The sequence below is a fragment of the Chiloscyllium plagiosum genome, chromosome 22, assembly GCF_004010195.1.
Source record: "Chiloscyllium plagiosum isolate BGI_BamShark_2017 chromosome 22, ASM401019v2, whole genome shotgun sequence".
Classification (NCBI taxonomy): Eukaryota; Metazoa; Chordata; class Chondrichthyes; order Orectolobiformes; family Hemiscylliidae; genus Chiloscyllium; species Chiloscyllium plagiosum.
In genome coordinates, this window is record NC_057731.1 from 15,800,101 (window position 1) to 15,822,613 (window position 22,513).

General features: G+C 40.2%; 1 protein-coding gene across 1 annotated transcript in view; it reads right to left on the bottom strand.

Moving 5' to 3' along the window:
- Positions 1 to 11,607: 11,607 nt before the first annotated feature.
- pde6c (phosphodiesterase 6C, cGMP-specific, cone, alpha prime) overlaps positions 11,608 to 22,513 on the bottom strand; it is a 36,723-nt gene continuing 25,817 nt past the window's right edge. Inside the window, exons 15-21 of the mRNA XM_043713147.1 lie at positions 22,359 to 22,459; positions 20,498 to 20,605; positions 20,337 to 20,400; positions 19,399 to 19,473; positions 18,069 to 18,152; positions 15,703 to 15,856; positions 11,608 to 11,865 (exon numbers count right to left, since the gene is read on the bottom strand). Of these exons, the coding sequence (XP_043569082.1) occupies positions 11,783 to 11,865; positions 15,703 to 15,856; positions 18,069 to 18,152; positions 19,399 to 19,473; positions 20,337 to 20,400; positions 20,498 to 20,605; positions 22,359 to 22,459 (669 nt within the window). The 3' untranslated portion in view covers positions 11,608 to 11,782. The remainder of the gene's footprint in view (positions 11,866 to 15,702; positions 15,857 to 18,068; positions 18,153 to 19,398; positions 19,474 to 20,336; positions 20,401 to 20,497; positions 20,606 to 22,358; positions 22,460 to 22,513) is intronic.

Below are 22,513 nucleotides of genomic sequence, written 5' to 3' on the forward strand. Positions count from 1 at the left end.
ATCACCTCACATTTTTCTGAACTCAATTCCAGCATCATCTCTCATTTATCTGAATTCAACTCCATCATCATCTCTCACTTATCTGAATTTAGTTCAATGTGAACCCATCTGAATGGGACAGATCCCTCTTTCCCCAGCACTAATGCCAGTATTCCATGAATCAAAACCAAGTCTCACACCAATCTTTGAACCACGCATTCATCGCCCTTTTTAATTACCCAATGCCAATTTGCTTGTAATCCAGAGATGATTACTTTTGTGGTTCTGCCTTTTTAAATTTCTTATTTAAATCTTGTTCTATATTTGATTGTCAGTATGTTGTCTTCTGTAACTTTTCATTGTCAAGTGAATAGTTAATTACAGCATGTAATTTTGATTGTAATTTATGTGTACTCTAAATATTTAATCGGCTTTTTGTACCACAAGTTCTGTGAAAATGCATGTGGATTAACACTCAGCTATAAGAGTTCTGATCTACTTAGTCCGGAAAGGTAAAACTAATTCACTTGGTCCTCCTTAATATGTAATCCTGTTAAAGAAGATTCAGCATAAAAGCACATCATGCTGTTGAACAATACGACTTCTGTTTCCGTAGTTAGAACAATTCTCTGGAATTCCTTAGCATATGGCCCAGTGTTCAACAATATGGATAGAACAGCATTGCCACTAGACATGTTTTCAAAACATTACTTGAAGTTTATTCCTCTGTTTGTCAATGTGAAGAATGACCACTTTGATGAGCTGGTTTCCATAACAGCATTTTCCTCATAAACCTATCTAGAAGATTGACATTAGGAGGGGCACATTTATTACTTAAACCCACTACTATCTGCAATTAAGTTATTCAGTAAATAAAATATATTCCTGAAGGACAAATTATTTTCTCTCCATTTTCATCAAAATACATTGGCTCATTCAACAGGCTTTATCTCTAATCTGTGAAAATCCTTAAACTATGAACACTTGCCTTTGACAAAGAATTATCCCTGGCATATTTCCTTTTGCACTTTTGTCCACATATTATTTGATGAGCATGTTCTCAAGCACAGTTGTTTGTTTTTTAAAATATTGCATGTTTTAGACCATGATCATGAGTTTAAGAAAGAAAATTAATCATAATTTTCTAACTAAATTCAAATACTGCTTCAGTGAGTATCAAACACAGTTATAATGTAATAGTTATGAGTATTGGCATTGCCAAGAATGACAGAAGCAATGGTTACAGATTTGATGCTTTTTGCTGTTCAAATGCTTATGGCTATCTCTGAAGAATGTGCTGTGTCCTTTATGATGATGATGTCTGGGGGGTTTTCTGTCCATCCTTCCAATAACTTTGGTCAGGTTGAGTAATTATCTCTGATAGCAGTAAATGTGTACTTCAGTTTGTTATGACTTAACTGGGAAGAGTGTGTCCACAAGGCACACACAATTTATAAAATCCCAAACAGCCAGAAAGATGACCAATTTGCCATTCTGACTGCAATTCAAGCCAAAAACAATTCACACCGGCTTCTCATCACTAACGGAACGTAACTCTATTTATTGTTTCATGCAACTTCGACAAAAATCAGAGAGAAGAAAGGATTTTTAAACTACTGATATTCAACTTAAACTATATCTCTTCAAAAACTCCAAATCTGCTCTCACTTAGTCATGATTAAGACAGACAAAAGGCTTCACACACACACACACCAGGAATGGGAAAAGAATAGAATGGTATACAAAATTCCAATGATCACGTCCAGTTTTCAGCAATAGGTTAAATTGTTTTCAATTTTTTTGGGTTTTTTTTAGCATTGGTAACATGCTGTTATAAATAGGTTGATGGTTCTTTGATTTCAGTTTATAACTTCCCCAAAAAGTAAAATGTGATCTTTTGCATACCTCCACCATATCAAGGTGAGACGTATTTCAATGCAATTCATCACGAGCTAAATATAATACATATACAAAAAATGTTAGAAAGGTCTATTCTTTTGCCACCACTCATTCCTTACATAAGGTTTAAACAATATATTGTAATTTACTTCCCACTTCTTAATTACTTCAGCATAACCATATTCTTGATACTCTGTCGGCTATTACATTTTATTTTCCATCAATGTGAACAATTTTAGTGTTGAATGATTGAATCAATAAGCTCCATTGTATTTCAAATCTTAAATTTCTCCACAAAAGATAGCACATTGTGGTCAGTATGTGTTAGTATTTCTTTGCAATCATGACAGACATAGACTTCAAACTGTTGAAGAGTCAATAGTAATTCTGAAGTTGCATAGTCCACAGTGAAGTATTTTTTATGTTATTGATTTCATTTCTTAGATAAATACTTCAACAAAACAATCTGTTATCGAGATGGAATATACAAGTCTGCTGTTGTCAGTTTGAAATGAGCAAGCCTGTTTTCACTAGATGAAAACTCATCCTTGAACATGAACGAAGCAGTCATTTTTTTTTCTAACCTTGCTTTAATAAGGCATAGATTTCATGCACAATTTAGAAAAGTGAAAAGTCTTCTCAAATGCCCTTGAAGATAACTAACCCCAGCTGTTTCCATGAGGTTAGAGACTAAATCTAAGTCATTTTTAAAGCTTGGTTAATTTCCCAATCCATTCCAAGCAATGTGCTTATACCAACCCAAGTATGTTTCTCAATGAGTTTGCCACATTCTATTCCACTATATTGTCCACACTTTTAAATGTAAAATAACTGAGCAGTAGTCCTAAAGAGTGTCATAAAATCAAAGACATGAAATCAATGTTATTTTAGTCTGACATATCTATAATCCATTATCATTATGTGCAGGTTAGATGAATTGACCATGCTAAATTGCCCGTAGTGTTAGGTGAAGGGATAAATGTAGGGGAATGGGTCTGGGTGGGTTGCTCTTGTTGGACCAAAGGGCCTGTTTCCACACTGTAAGTAATCTAATCTAATCATTGTTAGACTTTCCCAATTCTGATTTGTAAATATGAGCCTTGATTTGATATTCCCATTAAAATTAAGGCAAGACTTCTCCTTATCCCAAGTCTCCAGGAGGCTGTAAAGAGTTCTGTAATCTAAGGTCAATGCACACGTTCCCCACCGCTAACTTCCCAGAGTGAGTTAAATTTATGCCAGTCACAAAATATGGTGAGAAGTATTTTGAAGTAAGTTGCCCACATTTAATCACATCCAAATTTCAACCTTTGTAATTCTGGATGACTTGGAAATATTAATGTGGACAAAAAGGTCCCTCCACCTTTACGTTAATAAAGCACCTTTAACAGAGAAAAATATCTGAGATTTAAGAAAAACATGGTCCTAGTTGGAAAGGGGTGCTTAAGCACTTGGTCATAGTTGACTAAGGAGGCTCTTGAAGTGAAAGACATAGAGAGATTGCTAGGTGTGAAAACACGGCAGGGCTGGGAGCTAGGGGTGAAAACACGGCAGGGCTGGGAACTAGGTGTGAAAACACGGCAGGGCTGGGAGCGAGGACCTAGGACCTGGTGTGGGGCTGGAGCTGGGTGTGGGGGCGGGGTTAGGTATTTTCACGCCGCGTGTTGAATTCATCAATCTGGGAGCGTAGGGGAATGAAGGTGAGGCCTCTGCTGAGGACTGATCTTTCATCCTCAGAGAGGGGTAGGTCTGGAGGGATGGTGAAAACACGGCAGGGCTGGGAGCTTGGACCTGGTGTGGGTCTGGAGCTGGGTGTGGGGGCGGGGTTAGGTTGTCCTTATACCAAGTCTCCTGGAGGCTGTAAAGAGTTCTGTAATCTAAGGTCAATGCACATGTTCCCCACCACTAACTTCCCAGAGTGAGTTAAATTTATGCCAGTCACAAAATATGGTGAGAAGTATTTTGAAGTAAGTTGCCCACATTTAATCACATCCAAATTTCAACCTTTGTAATTCTGGATGACTTGGAAATATTAATGTGGACAAAAAGGTCCCTCCACCTTTACGTTAATAAAGCACCTTTAACAGAGAAAAATATCTGAGATTTAAGAAAAACATGGTCCTAGTTGGAGAGGGGTGCTTAAGCACTTGGTCATAGTTGACTAAGGAGGCTCTTGAAGTGAAAGACATAGAGACATTGAGGAATGGAATGGAATGCAAGGGAATAACTAAGAAATACAATCATCAGTCTACTGCATTCACTGCTCACAATGAGGTCTCGTCTACATTAGGGAAATGAAACATAGACTGGGTGACAGCTTCACAGAACACCTACATTCAGTTGGCAAAAATGATCCTAAGCTTCCAGTTGCCTACCACTTCAACCCACCACCCTGTTCCCTGGCCGATATCTTTGTCTCCAGCTTGCTGTAGTACTCCAGTGAAGCTCAGCATAAGCTGGAAGAACAATACATCATTTTCCATTTGTGGACCCAGCAGCCTTCTGGACTCAATATTGAGTTCGATAACTTTAGGGCTTGAATTCTCCTGTGTCCTAGCCCCCACCCCAACACACCTGGCCTTGTTATCACATATTATATACAACCCATTGTTAGCCACTAACAGCAATGCACCCTCCTAGCCAGGTTGTCTATCTTGGTAGATACGCAATTATGTTGAGTTACTCTCACCTGACCAAACACATTAGAACATTATCAGCTTTTTTTTTTCTTTCCACCCTGCACTATCACCTTGGGAAATTTCTGAGGATCCATTCTTAGTTCCATCCCTCCACATCTGCACCATGATGAAAATATTTGTCAAGATAAGGCTGTCACTAATATATAGTGATGTTTACCCAGGAGAAGGATATGGAGGATAGTGAGATTACTGTGGAGCATGCTAAAATGCTAGGGCATTTTGAAATCAAGAAAGAAGTGGTGTTGGGTCTCTTGAATAACATTAAGGTGGATAAGGCTCCAATGGTATCTACCCCAGGTTACTGAGAGAGGCAAGAGAGGAGATTTCTGAGAGCTTGACCGAGATCTTTGTATCCTCACTTACCACTGGACAGTTCCTGGGGGACTGGCAAGTATGTAATGTTGTTCCTCTGTTCAAGAAGGGAAACAGGGATAATCCAAGTGGTCCGGAAGCTTTTGGAGAGAATTCTCAAGGATAGGGTTTACGCACTTTTGGAAAAGCCTAATTAGGAACAGTCAGCATGGCTTTGTGTGGGCAGGTCATGTCTTACTAACTTGTTTGAATTTTTCGAGGTGATAAAGATGATTGTTGAGTGTAGAGCAGTGGATATTGTCTACATGGATTCTAGTAAGGCTTTCGACAAGGTCCTTCATGGTAGGTTCATCCAGAAGATTAAGATGTATAGGATCCTAGGTGACTTGGCCATTTGGATTCAGAATTGGCTTGCCTGTATAAGGTAGAGAGTAGTCGTGAAAGGGTGTTTTTTCTGGCTGGAGGTCTGTGATTAGTAGTGTTCTGCAGGGATCTGTACTGGGACCTCTGTTTGCGATATATAAAATGACATGGATGAAAATGTAGATGGGTGGGTTATTAGGTTTGCAGACAATACAAAGATAATTGGAATTGTGGATAGTGTAGAATGTTGTCAAAGGAGATATGCATCAGTTGCAGTTATTGGCAGAGAAATGGCAGATGGAATTTAATCTGGATAAGTGTGAAGTGCTGCACTTTGGGAGATCAAATGTTAAGAAAAAGCTTCGCAAATGGCAGCGCCCTGAACAGCATTGATTTACACAGCTTGGGGTTCAAGTCCATAGCTTCTTGAAAGTGGTCACACAAGTAGATAAGGTGGTAAAGAATGTGTATAGCATGCTTGCCTTAATTGTTCGGGGAACTGAGTACAAGAGTTAGGATGTCACATTGCAGCTTTATAAGAGTTTGGTTAGGCCACCGGGTGTACTGAGTTTAATTCTGGTCACCACATTACAGGAAGGATATGGAAGTCTTGGAGAGGGTGCAGAGAGGTTTACCAGTGTGCTCCTTGGATTAGAGGGTATGAGCTATAAGGAGAGGTTAGAAAAACTCAGGTTGTTTTCTCTTGAACAGTGGAGGATGAGGGGAGACCTGATAAAATTATGAGCTACATAGATAGGGTTGATGGTCAGAATCATTTCCCAAGAGTTTAAATGTCTAAAACTAGGGGGCATACATTTAAGATGAGAGGGGGTAAGTTCAAAGGAGATGGGAGGGGCAAGTTTTTTTTTAACAGAGTATAGTAGAAGCCTGGAATGCACAGCCATAGGTGGTACTGGAGGTATTTATGACAGGGGCATTTAAGGCACTTTAGATAGTCAGAGAGATGTACAACATGGAAACAGACCCTTTATCTCCAACTCGTTCATGCCAACTAGATATCCCAACCTAATCCCAGCACTTGGCCCATCTAAACCCTTCCTATCCATATACCCATCCAGATGCCTTTTAAATGTTGTAATTGTACCAGCCTCCACCACTTCCTCTGGCAGCCCATTCCATACACATACCACCCTCTTCATGAAAAATTGCCTCTTTGGTCCCTTTTAAGTTTTTCACCTGTCACCCTAAACCTATGCCCTCTAGTTCTGGACTCGCCCACCCCACGGAAAAGGCCTTGGCTATTTACCCTATCCATGCCCCTCGTGATTTTACAAACTTCTATAAGGTCACCCCTCAGCCTCTGACACTCTAGGAAAACAGTCCCAGCCTATTCAGCATCTCTCTGTAGCTCAAACCCTCCAACCATGGCAATACCCTTGTAAATCTTTTCTAAACCCTTTCAGGTTTCACAATATCCTTCTGATAGGAAGGAGACTGGATTTACACCAATGTCCTGTACAGCCACAATGTGACCTCATTCTCACTATCCTCCATATCCTTCTCCAGGGTAAACATCACTATATATTAGTGACAGCCTTATCTTGACAAATATTATCATCATGGTGCAGATGTGGAGGGAGGGAGCTAAGAATGGATCCTTAGGAATTTCCCAAGGTGATAGTGCAGGGTGGAAAGAAAAATAAATTAGCTAATAATGTTCTAATGTGTTTGGTCAGGTGAGAGTAACTCGACGCAATTACATATCTACCAAGATAGACAACACGCAGTGATGAACTTCTCATGCTGGCTTCAGGAGAAAGTGCCTGGAAAGATGGGATCTTCATTGCTGGGGGAGGGCTGCAGTCTGGCCAGCCAACCCAGGAAGAAGGTCGGAGGGAGCCATAGAAGCTGTAGGATAGCAAGCTCAGCTGTTTGAAAGGCCCCATGCTATTTAACCTTGTCTCAATTGGTTTGAAAAATATAAGGAGGAGAAAGCACCTCTGGGCCACCCGGACGAACCAACCCAACCAACCAGTAGCACAGCATTTCAACTCCCCCCACGCCCCTCCTCCAAGTCCCTCCTCCCTACCTTTTATCTTCTCCTGCTGAACACTCTCTGCTCATTCCTGAAGAAGGGCCTGTGGTACCCTGTAGTAAAAGAACTCCTGTTCTTTTCGAATCTCCTGTTCCCTGGATGCTGCCTGACCTGCTGTGCTGTTCCAGCAATAAAGTTTCAACTTTGAAAAATATAAGGCCTTCTAACCCCTCATCCACTTCATACATTCCTCATTCATGCCACATACTGTCCCCTAATCCCAATCATTAGGCATTCTTAGCTGAAAGCTAAGAAATCTACAAGTTTGTTGAAATACTTGAGTCACAATGTAATATTAGCTGCACTGCAGATGTCGATCTCTGATCTCCTCGGTCAGTTTATTTACCTGAGGCTAGGAGCTTACAAGTGTCTTATAGTTTCTGCTCTTAGCATTTTAAAACATCCTCTACCCTGTAGTAAAAGAACTTCTTTAAAATCACTAGAAAGTATTGAGTAACATTTTACAGGTTTTGTATTGCACATCCATGCATTAGTTCTTACAGTGAGTCGATGAATATGGAAGAGCTATTAGCTTGATAAGAAGGGCCTTGGAGGGAGGGGGATGCAGGGACACAGCCTAGCATGTGGATGATCTTTTGAATTCACCTTTTAAGAAGTTCCCTCAAACAGCCTGGGGTTCACAACACGCAGATACTAGGAACCAAAACCCCTTTAAAAAGCTCAACTCGCCTGATTCCATGAAAATTGCAGAGCAGTAAGAACATATCTATCCTCACAATGGCACCAGCCAGGTCACAAGTGCTAAGTGCAGGCCTATAGCCCAAACCAGCCTACACCCTTAAAATACCCTGGTGTAAATCAGGAAACCCTGGGAATGCAATCAGGAATCCTGGATTGAGAAAACACCCACCATTTGTAATACCTCATATGCCATTCCAACAAAATCCCTTGGCCAAAGTGGCCATGTGTGAAAAGGCAATGATCTGTGGCGTGTTTTGGAGAAATTCAACCACCCCAATACATGTATCAGCATGTGACCCTCTCAGTTCAAGGGCGGCAAGGGATGAGCAATAAATGCTGACCAGCCACTGACACCCAAGTCCCATGAGAGAATGAAAAATTATAATCTGCACAACACGCAAGTTAGGTCCCAGAGATGAAAATTTAATAAATGTCTTCAACACGAGCAGTTTGTGCACAATACAGTTTTTGTAAGTAGAATGCAAATGCTGTGTAATAATTAATATTGGCAACTATTTTATATACACTCACAACTTAGGGCTGCACTTATATTCTTTTAAATCAGCTGATGCAAATGTGCCGATATAGTCACTAAAAATTGGCAATGCATCTTCAGCTCATATATATCAGCTGCCCTTTTCCATTGTTTACTGTAAGTAAACGCACATTATTTGTTCAACAGGTCAGCTTTTGAACATGTGCACAATAAAGGTAATTTTTGAAAGCTGAAAAGAGAAGAGAAATGCATCTATTCGCTTAGTAAAATATGTAGAGTCGCTTTGTAAATGGAATTTGGAAATCGTAGATGTTGATGGCACATGCCTACCAATGCTAGAAAACTGGCATAATTAGAGATAAAAACGCTGGCAAACATCTCCAGGTTAGATTTCAGAGACAATACCCGATATTTTTATGGTGATTTTTCTGAAATGCAAAGTATTATTATATTTATGTTCAGAAAATACTGACAAACAAATAGTAGAGTTCAAAATATTTTCTTTGTGATTTTTAAGCTTTGTTGTGGATTGTTGTTCTTTTACCCAACACCAGTTTTATTTAGGAACACGACTAAATTTCCTTCCCTTAAGCTTATTCCACCATTCAGTCAGATATCCCCCATTTACCACCCTTCGATCTATTTTCCTTAACATTGTTAGCTAACAAAAATCTCAGTTGTGAAAATTTTCATTCCAGCAGCATCAGCAGGCTTTTTGTAGAGAATGTTTCAGGTTTTCACTTCCCTTTGTTTGAAGTGTTTCCTGATTTCACTTTTAGATGGCTTAGCTCTGATATGGTGCTGTGTTCTGGATTCCATCACCAGGTTAATGCAACATGTCCTCATAATTTCACCCTTTAAGCTTAGATGGTATTGTGCTGTTCTTGCACTGTACCCACTCCAGGCCTAAGATGTGGTGCCCAAAATTGAACAGTACTCCAGACTAGGTCTGACTAAAGTTCTGTACAAGTAAACCAAAGTTTCATTCCCCTTGTTTTCCAACTTCACTTTGAAAAAGTCAAACATTTCATTAAAATTTAGTACATAGGTACAACATGTCTAATGATTTCTACTCATTGAGCCAAGTTTGTTCCTCTACAGTATTGGACCATGAAGAAAAATGTTCAATTTGCTTTTCCTGGATGCTATTCTCAGTCTTCCCCAGCCTTAATTCCATCTGATGTTGTTTTATTAGTAAAGTTTGTTTTGGCCCCTTCATTCTGTTCTGCTGCCATCTCTCAAATTAGCATATCAGCAAACATGAAAATGCAAGATCACCATGGAATACTACTTACCTCCCGAGCAGGATCCATTCCCTTCCCTCTAATCTCTGCCTTCCGTCTCCAGTTCACCAATTCAGGGCAAAATTACCTCCAATTGCCAAGTATTATTTTTGCAAATGGCCTTCATACGGAACTTTATCAAACCTGCACAGACAATACCCAAAGACTCTTCTCCTAACTATTACGTTACAGATCTCTAAAAATTGGATCTAATCAGATGTAATTTACCCTTCACCCATTCAATCAGTCCAACTCAGATCAGCCCATTCTCGCCCTTTTTCAGTTGATTATAGTTTCCAGTACCCATGCTAAATTAACAATAACCCAGCAGGTTTGTAGTTTCCCTCAACTTTTTAATTAATAAAATGACATTTGTATTTCTCCAGTCCAAAAGCAAAATTCTCAAATCTGGAGAGTTGTGGAAATTTATGACGAATGCATTTGGAATATCTTCATCCATTTCTTTTCGTACCCTGGATAAAGGCCGTCAGGACTCGAAGGTTTGTCTCTCAAGTCTCATTTGTTTCTCTATTACCATTTCTAAAAATGTATATTAAATGCAATAAGTTGCGTTTTATTTATTCTTAGGTGCTATTGTGCATTTTGTCATGAAGATGCAGCATTCTTTGGTCAAGCATGGGACACCAAGCCAAGGTCCAGAACAAACGGTTTCACTTCAACTCTAATTTTAATCTGCTTCAAGGTGACACTTCCAATTTAACAATCCTTAACAGTCAGTTTTTCATTTAATTTTATATGCGTTTTTTCTTAATTAAAGAATAAATTTTGAAATTCATTACATTGATTTTATAATGCAACTGGTGGAGTATTGGATTATCTACAGACTGTTTTTGAGCTTCTTAAAGGGATGACAGCGTATTAGTAATGTTACTAGTAATCTGAAGGCCCTGACTAATGCAATGGGGCATGAGTTCAAATCCTAGTATTGTGGCTGGGCAGGGGGTGTGGATTTAAATGTACTTAATTAATCGTTCAATCAAAAATGCAATGGTGGTTTCATTTATAATGATCATGAAGATACTGGTTTTTATAAAAACCCAATTCACTCATGTCTTTCAGGAGACAAAATGTGCTCTCCATACCTAGCCTGGACCACATGATTCCAGCTGTACAAAGATGTGGGTAACTCTTAACTGCCCTCCAAAATGGCATAGTAAGCCATTGGAGTGTATCAAACTGCAGTGAGAAGTAAACACTCTGGCTGTAACTACATTACACTTACTGCAGATAATCATGAGGTGATTCTCCATCATAGAGTCACACAGATGTACAATTCAGAAAAAGACTCTTCAGTCCAACTCGTCCATGCCAACCAGATATCCTAACCTAATCTAATCCCATTTTCCAGCACTTGGTCCATATCTCTCTAAAGCCTTCCTATTCATATAACATCCAGATGTCTTTTAAATGTTGTAATTGTACCAGCTTCCACCATTTCCTCTGGCAGCTCATTCTATACATGCACCACCCTCTGCGTGAAAAAGTTGCTCCTTAGGTCCCTTCTAAAATTTTCCCCGTCACCCTAAACCTATGCCCTCTAGTTCTGGACTCCCCCACCCCAGGGAAAATACCTTGTCTATTTACCCTATCCATGCCCCTCATGATTTTGTACACCTCTATAAGGTCACCCCTCAGTCTCCGACGCTCCAGGGGAAATAGCCCCAGCCGATTCAGCCTCTCCCCATAGCTCAAATCCTCCAACCTTGGCAACATCCTTGTAAGAATCTTTTCTGAACCCTTTCAAGTTTCACAACATCCTTCTGATAGGAAGGAGACCAGAATTGCACGCAGTATTCTAAAGGGCATTTACGAATGGGCAATAAATAAGCCTTGGTGTACACATTGCAAAAACAAAATTATTTTAAAATGATTGTTTAAATACTTGGTGAACTTGTACTCATAATCTGATTAATCTATTGGCGAGTCATTGTTAAACAGTTTGTAATGCACCCAAGAGTCTATTCACAAAGTTTTAAAATATTTCACATGTTCTGGATTTTCCACCACGTTTGCCTTCCTTTCCTTCATCTCCAGCTTCAACTTCTCCATTCACTGCTGCAGGAAGAGAACATGAGAGAGAAACATCCCGGTTTCATTTTCAATCACTTGATAAATGAAGTCATTCTAAAAACATTTAAAGAGCCAACTTCTCCTTCTGCATTATAATTGAAATATAAGGTGTGTAATTTTTCGCCCATCCCTACTTGCCCTTGAGAAGCAGTAATGAGCTGTCATCATGAACCTCTGCAGCCCAGGATTTTAAACACGCTGACATGGCAATGTAATTACATGTCAGGCTGGTGTGTGACTGTCAGAGAAAATTACATGTAGCAGTATCCCATGAAGAGTGAGAGGGTGGAATCTTACCGAGACATTAAAATCCTGAAGGGACGGACAGACTAGCTGCGGGAACAATGTTCCCAATGTTGGATAAATCCAGAACTAGGGGTCACAGTCTAAGAATAATGGTTAAGTTATTCAGGACTGAGATGAGGAAGCCGTTCTTCATTCAGAGATTTGTGAACGTGTAGAATGCTCTACCATAGAAAGCCATTGAGGCCTGTTCGTTAGATATATTCAAGAAGGAACTGGGTGTATTCCTTGTGGCTAAAGAGATCAAGGAGTACACAGAGAAAGCGAGAGTGGGATACTATGATTGCATGATCAGCTGTGATCACATTGAATGTTGGTGCAGGCTTGAAGGCCAAATGGGGCTGTTTAAGATGGTGCTGTTTAAGGAGCCTTGGGAGATTGCTACAATACTGTGCATCAGTTGTCAAGGGAGTGAATGTTTAAAGTGGTAGATGAAGTATCAATCAAACTGGCTAATTTGTCTTTAATTGTATTGAGTTTCTTAAATGTTGTTGGATCTGTACCAATGCAGACAATTTGAAAGTGTTCTATCACACTCCTGTCTTCTGTCTTTTATATAGAGAACAGGCTTCGAATAGTCAGGATGTAAATAACTCAATCGAAATCCTCATCTCTGGCCTGTTCTTGTTGCTATAGTATTTATATGGTTGCTTCAGTTAAATTTCAGATTAGTGGTTGTTGATGGTGGTGGATTCAGCAATGGTAATACCATTAACTGTCAAAAGGGAAATGGTTACTTTGTCACTGCACAAGTGCCAGGTAACAAGAGGCAATGTTTATTACCACTTACCAGTCCAAGCACAAAACTTGTCCAGTATTGCTGCACATGGGCACAGATGGTTCAGTATCTGAGAACTACAATGGTACTGAACACTCTGCAATAATCAAACACCCACTTCTGTCTTATTTTGGAGGAATGCCATTTGGAAACTGAAGATGGTTGGGCTTAACACATTACCTGAGGACTTTGTGCAGCAATGACCAGGGACTGAGATAACTGGCCTCTAACAATTACAGATAAACACCAGGGATGATGGCAACAAGCAGACAATTCCCCCGATTCCCATTAACTTTTTAATTTTACTATTTTCCTTGATGCAGCAGCAAGACTGTCAGTCACTCATTGATGTTCAGGAGAAAGTAAAGACTGCAGATGCTGGAGATCAGAGTTGAGAACCTTTCCTGATGAAAGGTTTATACCTGAACCATTGATTCTCCTGCTCCTCGGATTCTGCCTAACCTCCTGTGCTTTCCAGCATCACACTCTCGACTCATTGATGCTCAGTTTGGATTTTGCCAGGGCCTAACTTCGTTACAGCCTTCATTACAAACATGGACAGAAGAGCGTGAACTCCCCTTTATTCATTCCAGTCCAACACCAGCTCCTCCACATCCAGAGGCATGGGGAGAGTCACTACTGTTAGCATCAAGGCAGCTTTCAATCTTGGATGATATCAAGAAACCCAAGCAAGGTAAGTCATTGTGAATCGGGGGTGGGAGCCTACACTTCATGGATTGGAATCAAGGCTGTAATGACAGCAAAGTAGTCTTGGTGGAAGATAAATGAAGTAGCATTGGACATGCCACTTGATAACATGGTCAATGACATTTTCATCAATCAACAATAGACTGATTGGACAGATCTGCTTGTTGTTGACCAGACAGTGGACATATCTGGACAGGGTCCATGTTTGTAATGAAGGCTGCAATGAAGTTAGGCCCTGACAAAATCCAAACTGAGCATCAATAAGTTGAGAGTGTGGTGCTGAACACAAGTGTTATTGGAACTTAATGGGAGATAAAAGAATGGTAAATTAAAGATTTACCTAAGATTTAAAGCCTAACCTTTTTTCACTGTCATTTCCTCTTGTTCCTTCCTTTGTTTTTCAATCAAATCCATTTTTGCATCATATTCATCAGCTCGTAATTTCCATTCAACTCTGTTGTTCTGGAATCCCTCATACATTGGTATGGTAGGTTCCAGTCTTATATTTGTGCTAAGAGAATGGCTTGTTCTGGAGAACAAGTGTTAGTGCTGTAATACTAGTTGGGATGTTGTCTGCATCCAGTGTATTCAGCCATTTCTTGATATCATGTTGAGTGAATCGAATTAGTTGAAGGTTGGAATCTCTGCTGGTGGGACTGCAGGCGAAGGTTCAAATGGTTATCACCTCAGCAGCTCAGATTGAAAAACGTGCCTTTTGCACTGGCATGCTTCTGTAATTTCTGGTTAGTTAATTGTTTAATTAGCTAACTGTCTACCATCCATCACAATGGATGGGGCAGGACTTTATCTGATCTGTATGTTGTGGGATTCCTGAGCTCAGTCTATAACATACATGGGAATAAAGCAAGAGGGTTCATTGGTTTCTTGGTTATAACAATACATTCCATGAAATGCCCTATGAACAACTGAGAAGCGAAGTGGAAATAGAAAGCAAGGGTGTTTAGCTTCTGCCTACATGTCAGTGGCAGCTCAGAAGACACAGATTGTTTGAACAAGAGGAAACAAGCAAGTTTTCTCTGAATGGAATTCAGTTTATTGTTTGGCAGTTTTTGAACAAGTTCTTGCTTTAAACAGGTCCCTGCAAATAACACTGATACAGTTGCTGAGTGTTATACATTTATATGGTTAGAGAATGGAAGACTCAAAGAGTTTTGGGATTGGACAAAACCCATTGCTGGTGGTTTAGTATGTCTCTGACTCTAAGTCTTAGAAAGTGAAATGGACCCTAAGGTTCTTTCCATAAACTTCAGGGAATTCAGTCTCCACATGAATTGTAATGTACCTAATAAGACTTTTCTAAACAATAATAGCGTGCATATAACTCTTCTGATTTATTGCCACACTGGCCCTTCATCCTCCCCACCCCCAATCAACGCTAAGTATTCCATCTCTTTCCTGGCACACTGCCCAAGTCACTCTCTACTCACCTATTACCCCCACCCGACTTAAACTGTCAACTTAACCCTACACGTCTCCTTTCACAGCCACTGTCAAAGTGTCTAGCTGTGCTGATGGACCTTTAAATATCAGAACGCAGCACACTGACCGCTAGAAAAGAGGTGCAGTTATACTTCCCCTGACAATCCTGCACCCCAGGAGAACAGTTAATTTTAGGTACTCAGCACATTTCTGCAGGAGCTAAGATTGGCTAGAAATGTGAAGCTGAATACTTAAAAAAAAGATTGGAGGGAGGTCCAGTCAACAGTGACTGCCACACCTCAGAATATCTGGGCCATTAGCTCAGTAACTTGACCTTCTTAACATGTTTGCCCTTTGGACTTCCATTTTATAGTTGATATGAGACTACAGTAAATTTAAAATAAAGCCACAAGTCCTGACTTCATCATTGCTAGATTGATAGTTTCCTTAACTCTTTTTTTAGAACAAAATAGGAATATGCCAATTCCACGAAATTAGTCATGAGTGCATTTAATGAACACGAGTCTTTTTGGAACTCAATGGGAGACAAAAGAATGGTAAATTAAAGATTTACCTAAGATTTAAATCCTAACCTTTTTTCACTGTCATTTCTTCTTGTTCCTTCCTTTGTTTTTCAATCAAAGCCATCTTTGCATCGTATTCATCAGCTCGTAATTTCCATTCAACTCTGTTGTTCTGGAGTCCCTCATACATTGGTGTTATTTCTTTGTGGAATCTTGAAAATTCCTGTAACAGGTGCCCAGCTAATAAATAATCAGTTTACTGATCATGTAATGTATTGAAGTTTTAATAACAAAATATATGATATGGTGGAAAGGTTCTTGTGGCACAGTGGTAGTGTCCCTTCCACTTAGCCAAAAGGTTTGGATCAAGTTCCACCTGCTTCAGAAATGTGTCAGAACATGTCTGAAAAATTTGACTAAATAACTATGTTTGCATATAAATGAAATGTAGTATAAACAATGACCTATTATTGCTGGGTACTAAATAATCCTACATAAAACGTGGTCAGGATTCAGGCTGGCTTTATGAAGCAAAAGAGGTAACATTGCATACGATGTGCATTCTAGCAACACATGGGGAAGCTTTAGAGCAGTTTTGCCGGGAAATTATAGAAATTGTGTGAAAATTACAAAGAAGTGAGATTTTAATTATCTGCACATCTTTGGATTGTGGGAGGAAACCGGTGCACCTGCAGGAAATCCACACACATACCCAGGGAGAATATGCAAACTCTACACAGGCAGCAGCCCAAGTCTGGGATTAAATCCAAGTGCTGTGAGGCAGCATTGCTAATCACCGAGCCACTGTGCTATCATTATATTATGATGTATTTCTAAATGTTCTGCTATTGTCATTCAGAATGGACTCTAATATTTTCCCAAACAGAAATACCGTGACTACCTAGTCAGGTCCACGCCCCCCCTACAACCCATCCTCCCATCCTGGCACCTTCCCCTGTCACCGCAGGAACTGCAAAATCTGCGCCCACACCTCCTCCCTCACCTCTATCCAAGGCCCGAAAGGAGCCTTCCACATCCATCAAAGTTTTACTCGCACATCCACTAATATCATTTATTGTATCCGTTGCTCTCGATGCAGTCTCCTCTTCATTGGGGAGACTGGGCACCTCCTAGCAGAGCGCTTTAGGAAACATCTCCCGGACACCCGCACCAATCAACCACACCACCCTGTGGCCCAACATTTCAACTCCCCCTCCCACTCTGCCTGGGACATGGAGGTCCTGGGCCTCCTTCACCGCCGCTCCCTCACCACCCGACACCTGGAGGAAGAATGCCTCATCTTCCTCTATGCTACTTTCTCCCCACCCCCACCCTCCTCTAGTTTATCTCTCCACGCTTCAGGCTCTCTGCCTTTATTCCTGATGAAGGCCTTTTGCCCGAAACTTTGATTTTACTGCTCCTCGGATGCTGCCTGAACTGCTGTGCTCTTCCAGCACCACTAATCCAGAAATATTAAACTGGCTGACATTTAGTTACATGTTTTATTATCTCCCTCCCTTTTGAATAAGTATGTAACATTCTGGTCCTCTGGGAATTTTCCAGAATGGAAGGTTTCTGAGAAAATTATGACCAGTGTGTCCACTATGTAGCTCTTGCTTCAATATCTTAAGACACAGCCCATCAGGTCCAGGGAACTTATTCCCCTTTGACCCACTTTGCTGTGGTTTTAATGTTTGTATACCCAGTCCCACTTTGGGTATCATTACCTATCTCATGAAAAAAATCAAAGGATCATGGAGACAGCCAATCTCTGCTGCAATCCCATAGCAACACTCCGAACAGGCAATAAAACTGATTGGTCAGAGAGGTCAGTGGGCGGCACGGTGGCACAGTGGTTAGCACTGCTGCCTCACAGCGCCAGAGACCGGGTTCAACTCCCCCCTCAGGCGATTGACTGTGTGGAGTTTGCACATTCTCCCCGTGTCTGCGTGGGTTTCCTCCGGGTGCTCCAGTTTCCTCCCACAGTCCAAAGATGTGCAGGTCAGGTAAATTGGCCATGCTAAATTGCCCATAGTGTTAGGTAAGGGGTAAATGTAGGGGTATGGGTGGGTTGCGCTTCGGCGGGGCGGTATGGACTTGTTGGGCCGAAGGGCCTGTTTCCATACTGTAAGTAATCTAAATCTAAGAACTAGGATTAACTGTTTTGTTACATCTCCATGCCAACAATGGCCCAATCACTCAGCACCCTGTCCCTATCCTGTATGAGTTGGTGAGTTTTTATTTAAGCTAGTTTCTAACATCCTAGTCCTGATGAATGCAAGGTGAAATGCTTTTGACTAGTCACCTTTTAGCAGTTTTTAGTTGCTCTTAAGAGCTGGTATAAGTACAGTGGGTCACATGGCCTCTTTAGGTCTGTCACAATTTTACAATTCTATTTCAGACCAGATAGAGTATAAAACAGCCTTTATACTTACTTTGTACACAAAGGTACACACAAAGTCGATGAAACCAACTTGTAACTTGGGGAGTTCATCTGCTTTGTTTCTGTCCATCATTGGCTGTTTTAAAAAAAAGCCAGTTCTTTAAATATGTATATTTCCTTAGATTAAGTTTTATTGATTGATATAAAACACAATACTAAACTCTGCACCCTCAAAACTGTACAACAGCATTGCTACAGGAGTGAAATGTTCTTCACATTGAGTTCTCTGCTCCAAGGCAGGACCAACCCATTGTGTCACATGACACAATTTCACTTGCCCCTCCCCTACAGAAGGCAAGTCTGTGGCCAGCTGACGGGCACATAAGGAGACTGCCCTGCTTGGTACTACATGCTCTGGATGTTGGAAAATGGGATGGGAGGAAGTCCCACTCTCTGGAGTTACCAGATAGTCCGGGGATTTGTAGCAGCTCCCGCAGCTAGAGGCAAAAAAAAACTGTAGGTGCTGGAATCTAAAGTAGACAAGCAGGAGGCTGGAAGAACACAGCGAGGAAGGCAGCATCAGGAGGAGAAGTGAACGTTTTGAGGATGGTTATATCCGAAACGTTGACTTCTCCTCCTCCTGGTGCTGCCTGGGTTGTTCCAGCAACACCAGAGCTTGGCAGTGGTTCCTGTCGGTACTGCAGCCAGTCCCAGGAAAATAGCATCTTGTGAGTGGAGGTGAGAGTGTTTACCCATTGTGTACAAATGGCACTTCCCAAAAATTGTTATTCCCCTTCTATCCTGTCCTGTTAATGGATGCCCACTACCATGTCAACTTTACCAAGACGTGTAATACATCTTTTATAAAGCTCAATTGACCCTTAGTTATTTCTGTATATTGGATAAATACATACTCTTCGTATTATGAGGGTCAGTACAGGATAAATAGGAAGATGATGAACTGGGCATCCATCCTACCTAATGCATCCCCACCCCTACTCCCCGAAAACACACCAAGCAGAGATATGTAAATTCAAGCTCACAATAGCCCCAATACTAGTGGCCCCAATTTCTTTCCATTATCTGCTGACCAGGCATTCCTCCTACACTTAGCAAGTGACATATCTCAGCAGGATTTACAAGTTGATACTCAGCCTGTTTGACTACACAGTGAACACACCTTCCTTGGCCATCAGGTACCGGAGTGGGATCTGAGCCCAGAGGCTTTGCTGCTAACTCAGTGATGCTATCTACTACGCCACCAGGATATCTTCCAGTGTACAGTTTTAAAAGTTTAAATGTCCCCAGTCAAATCTTTTTGTATATTATAAGACTAACTACCCAAATGTTAAGTTGACTTAATTTAGACATTCAAATCTTACGATAGGTTGTTGCTGTAAAACTGTTCGTTCCAGATCGCCCTGTTCCCAGAATTCATTAGCAACCATAAGTGCAACCTAGAATGAAAACACTTTATGAAAGACAAGTGGAGAAAAATATTGAATTGCCAATTTGAAGATATAGTACAAGGAGTAGTCTTCCATGGCTTTAACCAACTGGGAGAAGTGCTACAATCGGCTGCCGCCTGACCGGCTGTGCTTTTCCAGCACCACACTCTACGGCTTTAATCAAGTCTTGCATTGCAAACAAAAGGCAGGATGAGTCAAAATAGTGCACAGATTTGCTTGATATGCAATTTTTAAGACCATTTAAAATTTACATAAAGTTATTTGACTACTTTTCTAAATGTGAAGAGCTGAAAGCATGAATTTCTCCTTTAAAAACCGAAAGACACTCAATTTCAGTAAAATAGACTTTGACAAACCACAGATGCATTTGTTTATAAACAATTAGAAATAACAAAATGCATCATTCAAGTATTTGGAAGCTACACCACCACAAAATTAGACAGCTCTTTATCCATATAACTTTGTCTAAATTATAAAAAGATTTGTGAAATGTCAGTGATTCTATGAAAATCTATAAAGTGAGACAATTGTTGTTTTGAATTTTCTTCTATCATGAATTTTCCCAAAGACACTGACATCCATCCAATCAACGACAGACATTAAAACACTTGAGAGAAGAGTAAACATTAAAATATTGGGGAATTTGAAAACAAAATGAATGTGAGTACTTTTCCAAATACATTTTTTTAATGCTGGAATTCCCAGTACAAATCAGTTAATCATGTAAGCAACTTTACTAACAACTTAAAACATAATACTTTGTTCCCATTGTCTGTTCAAACTTATGCAATTGTTTGAAGAAGTGTGTAATATCACCCGAATAGAGGTTAAGATTGGTATTTTTTGCTTACCTTGCTTTGTACTTCCCATGGCTTAGTAATGGCTGACAAGTCACATCCTGTCATCATCATTGCCCTGCGACAGGATGGAAAGGTGTTAGGCTGATAAAAAAAAAGCCATTATTTTTAAATTATTTTTAATAACAAAAATAAATAAAGAGTAAAATACATACATAACAATTTCCTTTTTGGTTGGATCAGAAGAAATATACTTTATTGCTTCTTCTTCAGTCTCTGATTTTTCAACATAGTCTACAATTTTCTGAAACATTGTCCTTTTCCTATAAATATTTCAAAAAATATATTGTTGAAATAATCTGTTTTTCAATCCAGCTCCATTTAATGTGTGTCTCCGCTAAGGATGACAGTGTGCGGTATAGACTTCTTTAAATCATAGAGTCACTAGGTTAGGGAAGAAAAGCATTCTGCTCATCAGGTATAAGCCAGCTCTCTGTAGAGCAATCAAGTCAATCGTACTCGCCTACTTGATTATTTTAGTTCTGCAAACTTATTCCACTCAAATCCCCCATTCAGTTCTCTTTTGTAAACAGTGATCATTTCTGATTTCATCATCCTCATTGGCAGTGAGTTACAGATCATTACCATTTGCTCAATAAAAAGAAATCCATCCACACAACCTTCCCCCACCACACCCCCACGCCCGTTCTCCTTTGCCAAAACTTGAGGTTTGTATCCCTTTATTCTTGTACCATCGGCTAAAAGGAGCAGCTTTCCCTTTGCCTGGCTTATCTAAATCGGGCATTGGCTTGTGCACATGTACCACATCTCCCCTCAGCTTCCGGTGCTATGTGCTACACTACAGCTAATGACTGTTAATCACTGTCACCCTTGTTATTGGGCAGAGCTGCTGTCTACTCACTGTAGTCCAAGACGAACTTCATCCCCCATACTATCAGGTTTTCTGGTTTTGTCAATGTTGCTGGAGCCCAGCATTGCTGTGAGCTGTAGAGGCAGGGGTATGCCATTTAGTGCCTTAAAGCCTGTCTTGCCATTCAGTGAGACCATTGCTGCTCTGCAACCTAACAACAAATTTACCAATTTCAGTTTTGAATTACACAATTGATTTAGTATCAATTGCTATTTGAGGAAGCGTTCTACCATCCTTTGTATGTTTAAGTGTTTCCTAATGCCACTACAGAACAGTCTGGTTCGAATTTTTTTTAAGAGTCTATGCCATTCCCCAACCCCACTCATTCATCCCAATCCCAGGCTTCCCAATCAGAAGGAACGGTTTCTCTCTGTGTGTATCCTATTTGTTCCCCTTAATATCTCAAACATTGATGAAAACTCTTTAACCTATACATTCCAAATTATAAACTCTAGTTTATGAAATCTTTTATCATGATTCAGTCTTTACAATACAGCTATCACTGCAAGAGAGCTACTCTGCACTCCCTCCAAGGCCAATCCATCCTTCCCAAGGTGTAGTGCCAGAACTGCTCACAGCACTTCAAATGTGGTCCAACTTGAGTTTTAGAATCTTGTCTTCAACCTGCTTCTATTCTATTCCCTAAACCTAAGAGTCAGTGCTCCTTACCTTTTAATATTGTTCATACTTCTGTGAAATCCATCTTCATCATACCTTCTAAATTTCTCATATCTCTTCTTATAGCTCATGAGCTCTACACAGATCAGTCTTGTTGCTCCTTTGTGAATCGATTCTCACATTATACCAGAGTTTGTAAACCACGCTTTAAATCCCACATCTTAGCCACTTTGAAAAATGCTTAATTCCACCTCAGTCAATTTGCCCACTTTTCTGCTACCTCGACCTCTCCCTCACTAACCTGAGTATAGGCCATAAGCATCTCCAAACTGTTCCAAATCTTGGGAATGGTTCATTATTTAGCTGTCAATCCATTGTTCAGAGTATTTTGTCATCCTCAGGATCATTCACAAGAGTTTTTTTAAAGTCAAAAAAATACAATATTCCACAATGTCCCGTCATCTGAAGATGTAGCTTTTGCACCACCTCATCTAAAGCAAGAACAGGTAATAGAAATGAACACTTACTTGAAATACAAGGCCAAGTCAGTAGCAATTATCGCAACTTCCATTAAATGGACGACGGTTTCATATTGACGTTGATTCAGGTTCTGAAAAATGTTTAAGCTCTGCCATTGTAAACAGAATGGGAAATCAGTAATATTAAAATGTAAATTCACTAA